Genomic DNA, 7,586 nt, shown 5'->3' with positions numbered 1-7,586 from the left:
GCCAGTTGGACACACCAAGTGAAGTCAAGTCCTTCTCCACCTGATCTTCCCAACTCAAAGAAGGCCTTCCTCTTCCTGTGCTACTACCAGTAGATACCACATCGGGTTTCAGAGCCGGAGCGTTTGTATCCATTCGGACGACATGACTCAGCCAACGTAGCCGCTGGATCTTTATTCGCTGCGCTATGTCTATATCGCATTTAACTTTTACTGTCACATGGCATAATAATGAAAACGAGCATTTATATCTTCAATACAAAAATTTATTTACATCATTTAAAACTAACAAAAAGATGAAATATTTTATTATTTCTTCTTTGTTTTTTTTTTTCATGAGAGTGTAATCAACACAACAACAAATGTCAGCACTCAAAACTCCACAACTAACCATTCTATCACATGTTGCTGAGATTACTTCCAGCATCTACGTTACAGCTATCCATTTACAATATATTTTCAAAACAATAACTAAATCTCTTGGCAAAGGCTTCAATCTTCACAATACGACAATTACACATATAAAAATCAAAGAGCAATGGTAGTTATGGGAAAGAAATCCTATGCACTTGAGAGCGAACGTATGTTTTCACGACTCATCAAACGTATTTAGTATTTGCGATAGGGTGCGCCATATTTTTGCTGTGGAAGCGATGCACTGCCACGGCCTTGCTGCGAGCCATACTGTTGCTGTTCGTCCTGTTGCGGATGGGTGCGAATGTATTCCAATGCCTTGAGGATAGCCTCTGGCACCGGTGGTGGAGTGGGTAAATGAGCACCTTGTGGCTGGAATCCATTTTCATCGGCAGTATAAGTAAGCTGAATTAATTGACCATCGGGCGAATAGTATTGCGATGAGCCAGTGGCGTAGTAACCGCCAACACCAGATTCTTGTTGCGCAATACCGTTGCTGGTCTCGAACTGGTAGTTATAGCTGCCATCCTCTTTCAGATCGTTGGTGAAGCTACGTATTTCGGCGTGCGCATCAGCACTACTGGCGCCACCACCACGACCACCTGCACCTTTTAGCGGGGCACCATACAACTCACTGACAGCTGGCAGAGCATTACTCAGGCAAATGGAGGAGGCACAGAGAGCGGCGACGGCGAGAGCGAACTGCAATGAAATAATTTGTGAATTAGAAGGATGGAAAAAGCGGAAGTTTGTAATTAATTGGTAAATATATTTGTACGTATATCCGGTAAGCGGATGCAATGGACTACACGCGTATGTTATGTAGTTTGTTAGTGTTACGAGTATCATATTGCATGACAGGAAGTTGACTATCACTTGCTGTGATTTCTTTGACAGTTGACCAGTTCATTCATACAGCAGTTGGGCATTATTTGTTGTGTGTGTTTTGTAGTTGTTCTTGGTTTTATGTATTACTAAGTTATTGTAATTCTTTTCATTTATAAATTGTCTTTCATTTATATTTTTTCTTACATTTATAAAATTTCTATTTTTTGATTTTGTTTATGTTCGAGGTAACTTTTTTTTTAATTTTATATTTTGTTTTTGATTTGGACAATTGGCTTATTTTACTAAATATGAGCCAGCAACTAGTACTCCAATTAAGTGAAATACTTGGGTATCATCTTGGGTTGAAGGCTGGACTAAGGCATTTTTACCTGCAAGTCAACGAAAGAGAGATTTTTTTCTGCGCTACATTCCTTTATATGCCAACTGGGTTACCGCTAACCAAGCTTACGGTCGAGAATCAACTTATAGGCTAACCAGTTTTTTTTTCCTTGTTCACTCCTCTCGGGAGCATAGGGCCTTGACAAGACTCAGGTTTGCGTTGGTTTCGTTAATCCATTTTGATATCTGACAGGGCAGATGATTAGCCTGCCGCTACCAGTCCTGAATAGTGGGAATACCCACCTGACGTTGCTTAGGAACAACGCCTTCTTACTGCTTAGAGCGCCATCTGTGTTTCACATTTTTCTGCCAGAAGGATCGCAAAGATGGTTGAGGACTTCGCTAAATTTGGTGTGTCTGCGCTATTACCGCGGCTGCCCGCTTCCTCTTACTGGCGCCACTGATGGAATGTGTAACGGTGTGCTTTTCTTTATTTTCTTGTTTTAGTGGCCCCAATGTAAATAATGCGCTGACTATTGTGAGGGACTAAGGATGGAAAGGATAAGTTTTTGAGGGGGATTGAGGAATGAGATTTTTTTTTAGAAAGTAGGTAAATTTGGAAAAGTGCGAGGGCCGTGCTTTACGTGGCTAACCAGTAAAACCTTGCATTCAATTTTTCTAAAACCTCTCAGAACTTAACTCAACAATCTTCCTGTGGAATTTTTTTAATTTACTGAATCGCTTATAACTAACTTAAGCCTTCAGCCTTAAGCTTTTAAGTCATAACCTACTTTAACCGCCTGTTAACTCGTTAGGTGGATTCGTTTTTATCTACGTATCTCCCACCAGCGAAGGCGATCTTTTCGTTGTAGACGTAATATGCCGTAGCAAGAGCATTCGGATGGGTCAGCAATTTCTTCTTATATTTTCCCTGCGATTTTTAATTTTTTTATTTTGATGGAAATATCCCAAGCAATATCCCATCTACCAAAGAAGCTTCAATACTTTATGCATGGCTGGCGTTAATTCAAATATTCACAATTCTGGAAAGCTTAGAGAAACCAGGATATTACTTTCTACTACTTGTTTTCCCATAACTCAAACTACGTTTATACAGCCACGCATACAAAATCTGCGATATTCACACTTTCATTTAACGCACTGTAAAATTTTTTCTTAGGAATTTTTCTAGCTAAGCTCTCGTCAGACACAAGTGGCGCTTATATACTTTTTAAGACGTTTGCCTGAGCTCCTCCTCCTATGTTTGTTCGAAACGTTTGTTTTTCTGCGTTTGTTATGTGATTTTTGCTCACTGCCTAGCGTTCAAGAGAATATACGCATACAAATATCGATCATTGGCTTACAACCTTTATGACACCCAAATTGTGGTGCGCCCCTTGATATTTTCCTGCAAATAGAAGACTCTACAATTTTATGCCGACACCACCGAATGACAGATGGATTTTATGAGAACTGCGATCCGAAGTTTGCTATTGCCAGCCAGATGGTGACCTTTGTTAGAGAACTTTTTTTCTGTCAATCGATATTTCATTGTGAGTAGAGAATCCTAAAAAAATTATTTTAGTATTTATCACAACAGAACCTCCTGAGATCACAAGATAACGGGTAGCTATCAGCCAAGCGCTTTGCGGACTATTTGCGGCTTCCATACAAATTTCGAACGTCGCTTCATTCATCATTGCAGGACTAATCCCGGTAGGCATTTTTGGTAGAAGAACTGTAGTATACATATATAAGACTATCCGAACACGACGGTAGAGCAAAGCGTTAAGAAATTGCAGTAGAAGAAAGGCATCGTGCGATTGCCCATTGGCAAGACCGGCGGAACAGTTCCCCGAAGCGTAGATGGACGCATGATCTATTACCCATTATTAGAAAAGGAAACATGGTTAGAAAGGAACCATGGGGAAACTAACTACCAACTAACCCAATTCCTTTTAGAGCATGTGATATTTCGAAAATACCTTCATAGATTTGACCGTAATAATTCTCCAAACTGTCCAATCTGCACGAAAAACGAAGAAGATGTGAATCACGCTATGCTCACGAAACCTTAAAATCGTAAACGGAGAAAATTTTGTAGTTTTTATGCTGAAATTAGCTGATAACTGGAAGGGAATCTGCGTGTATGTAAAACATATTCATAAAGATTTAAGGTGCACAGAGCTTCGTAGGCGTCAACGGTGCTAACCAGTCCCTTGAGGTAATACCTTTTTGGCAGTTCTGCGTGAAGAGTGGTATATAGTGGAGAGGGTTTAGTGGGTAGGTGTAGCTGTGAGGCTACAAGCCGGGGATACCGGTATACGTATGAGAGTTTCCCAGTTTTTGTTGCAAAAAAAAACAAAAAAACATCCTCTTAAGCCTAAATGTGTAGCCATCCTCAGCCCTGTATGGTAATCCCTAGAGTGATCGAATATTCTTTAGATGTTACAAAAACCGCTAGTCTGATAAAATTACTAAGCCTTAGATTAAAAATATATAAATAAATATTATTATATTCAAAGAAATTTACACTCCTTTGGTCTTATTGCCAAGAATATGATTTTTTTTTTTTTCTTTTTGATTAAACCCTTTTCGTAGGTCAAGAAAAATATATCTTCATTGGTCATTTGCCTTTTTGCAATGCAATTTTGCTAAATAATTTAATCTACGAAACTTATAGAAAGCGTAACTGGCAACACTTTGCAGTTCGAGATAAATATAAAAAAAGAATTGGCGCGTAATCTACTGTTAGGTGTTTCGTCGAGCTCCTTCTCCTATTTGTGGCGGGCGTCTTGTTGTTTTCCCTTAAATAGAAAGAACCTATAATTTTAAGCCGACTCCGAACGGCAGATGATTTTTCTTATGAGGATGACATGAAAAGCTTTTTTTCTTCCAGAGTAGGGGTAAAAAAATTGGATTAGTCTATGCGATTTCGAGATATGTTACATAAAAAAAGTAAACTCCTTTAGCAAAGGTTAGAAAAAAAATATAAGAAAAATTAAGTTATACTCTCAAATATTTGCTGTAAACTTTTTAGTTTAGCGGCACTAAGTTCGTCAAGCTCTAGAGAATCTCATTGTTGTGATTTATAACAGTATTCTAGCAGCTGTCATTCGTCAGTATTGAATTGAGATTGCTGTTTAAAGCTTGTAGTAAATATTTTTTGCTCTTTTTGTTTTTTTGGTACATTTTCATTGCTGTGGCCCGCCATATCGCTCAATAGGTTGAAGAACATAGTGCCAATGCAAAAAAAATCGCGATGCTGGGCTGCACAAATTTTAAATCTATATAGTATATAAAAAAATGAATTGCTGTTCGTTAGTCTCGCTAAAACTCGAGAACGGCTGAACGGATTTATCTTATCTTGGTCTTGAATTATTCGTGGAGGTCTAGGGAAGGTTTAAAAGGTGAGAAAAATTCGAATAAAGATATAGGTCAAAACGTGGACCCGGGTAACCTTCGGACGTGTATGTACAATATGAGTATCAAATGGAAGCTGTTGGTGAATGCTTTAGTTCAGAGTATTTTTCATGCCGCTCCGTGACTAGGGTCTCGAGGTAGAGACCAAAACGTGGACCCTAGAATGTGTTTGTACAATATGGATATCAAATTGAAGCTGTTGGTGACTGCTTTAGTACAGAGTATTTTTCATGCCGCTCCGTGACTGGGGTCTCGAGATATAGGTCAAAACGTGGACCCGGGTAACCTTTGGTTTTATATGTACAATATGGGTATCAAATGAAAGCTGTTGATAAGTGCTTTAATACGGGGTAATTTTCATACCTATTGATGACTAGGGTCTCGAAATATATGCCAAAACGTGGACCCGCCGTGTCTTTGCACCGAATTACAACCACGGGTATAGCGTTCTTTTGATCCAGCCATAATGTCGCTTACTTTTTTAACGCTTGGGGCGGAACTGAACTGTCAAATTGACAGTGTGAGTTACAATGTGTCAATATTTCTTTCTGATTTAGATGCCATAAGGAAAAAACGTAAGTGCAATATGTAAAAATTGTTTGTGAATTTTTTTGGAGTGGATTTTGGAACAGTGAATAACTTCTTACGAAATTTGAGAATTTAATGTGAAATCCGAATGAAATTATGTGTGAATGAAATTTTTTTCGTTTTTTTTTTGAAAAATATAAATGGATAATGGTTAAAAAAGCTCCAATGCTTAACAAAAAAACATATAAATTGAAACGAAAAATTTACGATTGTTTCTTAGTTATTCATATGCGTTGATTTGAAATTTAAAAACAATCTTCTTTTTTCCTGATTTTCAATTTATATTTTATATATATTTTATATTTACTCAAAAACAAATAGAAAAACAAAAAATATTGTTTATGCCAAAGCGCTTGAATAAAGATTAAAGAAATAAATAATATGAAAACCATATCTTTTCTGTTCTAAACCATATCTATTCTATTTTAGTGTGCCCAGCGAAGTGGGCCGGGCTTGCTAGTTTTAAATAAAATTTTTATATGCTGAGCAATAACACATATAAATTTTAATTTTAAATAAAGTCTCTTTTGTTGGCGACTTTGCAATTTAAGCTTTACTTCAGAATCCCTCTAAGCTTTTGCCGTTTCGATTATATTTTTTAGTCAATTTTTTCCCGACAGAGAATTGGCGGTCCTACTCACAAATATTCATAGTTTAAAAAATTTACGTGAAAACTCAAAAAACAGTGACTTTGAAATTTATTGCAAGAATTTCACCAAACTTTTGCCTCTTCGATTTTATTTTTTACTCAAATTCGTTCCGACAGAGATTTGGCAATCCTACTCACAAATATTCATAGTTTAAAAAATTTACGTGAAAACTCAAAAAACAGTGACTTTGAAATTTATTGCAAGAATTTCACCAAACTTTTGCCTCTTCGATTTTATTTTTTACTCAAATTCGTTCCGACAGAGATTTGGCAATCCTACTCACAAATATTTATGGTTTAAAAAATTTACGTGGAAACTCAAAAAACAGTGACTTTGAAATTTATAGCAAGAATTTCACCAAACTTTTGCCTCTTCGATTTTATTTTTTACTCCAATTCGTTCCGACAGAGATTTAGCAATCCTATTCACAAATATTTATAGTTTAAAAAATTTATGCGAAGACTTAAAAAACAGCCGCTTCTAATAATCTGTTTGAGACAGTTTTCACTGTTTTTATGTTAAAAAAATTTTCAGGTAAAGCATTCTGCTAAACAAATTTAAATTTTTTATTAAAAATTTTTTAATATTTTTTATTTAACATGTTTTTAAAACTAATTTCCATACTTTATTAAATAGCCTTTTTCTGGCACCGGCTTTTTTAGTTTTTATTTATCATTTTGTTTTAGTTTGACTGGTGTTTTTTAAGTTTCCAAATTTTGTAACCAAAATTGTATCCTTAATTTTTTAATTTTTAATTTTTTTGTTTTTAATTTTTTATGCACTTCAATTACAGTTTCTAAAAAAGTACGAATTTTTCATTTCCGTTTTTTAACCACTTAAAGACATTCTTAATTCTTATTTATATAAATTTCTACATTTGTTTTGCCTTATTATCCTTTTTCTTTAACTGCACACTTACAATTTTCGACATTTTTTCTAAGTATTGATTTGCAATCTAACGATAACGCCAAATACGTTGTGGATACTTTAAAACTCAAATTGTTTTTGAATCAACACCTGTCAACGTATTCGCATTTATACGCGAAGATTTTAATTGCACGACTCACAATTACCAAAGTACCTAAGCACACACATGTACACGTACTTAAGTACATGCATACATACTAACATACTTACTCAAACGCTGTGGTAACCACAGATGTGCACAACGTGTAAAAATCGATGAATAGCAGCGGTGCGCCGAAAATCCAAAATCAAAATCTTTTCACAAACTGGAAATCAAAATAGTGGTAAAATAATAATAATTACAAAATACCTTTGCAAAAACCATAAACGAACGAATAAGTATGTATGTCTGTATGTAGTTACACACAAATGTTTGGTACT

The 7,586-nt window shown here is 35.9% G+C and overlaps 1 protein-coding gene across 1 annotated transcript; it reads right to left on the bottom strand.

The window, feature by feature from the left end:
* Positions 1-241: 241 nt before the first annotated feature.
* On the bottom strand, positions 242-7,249 carry LOC129240904 (pupal cuticle protein Edg-78E-like). The gene is made up of 2 exons (XM_054876973.1): positions 7,159-7,249; positions 242-1,113 (listed from the first exon to the last, which is right to left on the bottom strand). The coding sequence occupies exons 1-2, from the start codon at positions 7,168-7,170 to the stop codon at positions 607-609; spliced, it is 519 nt and encodes a 172-aa protein (XP_054732948.1). The 5' UTR covers positions 7,171-7,249; the 3' UTR covers positions 242-606.
* Positions 7,250-7,586: the final 337 nt, after the last annotated feature.

This window comes from Anastrepha obliqua, chromosome 3 (assembly GCF_027943255.1).
Source record: "Anastrepha obliqua isolate idAnaObli1 chromosome 3, idAnaObli1_1.0, whole genome shotgun sequence".
NCBI classification, from domain to species: Eukaryota; Metazoa; Arthropoda; class Insecta; order Diptera; family Tephritidae; genus Anastrepha; species Anastrepha obliqua.
The sequence above is the reverse complement of the archived record's forward strand: the minus strand, read 5'-3'. Positions and strand labels throughout refer to the sequence as shown.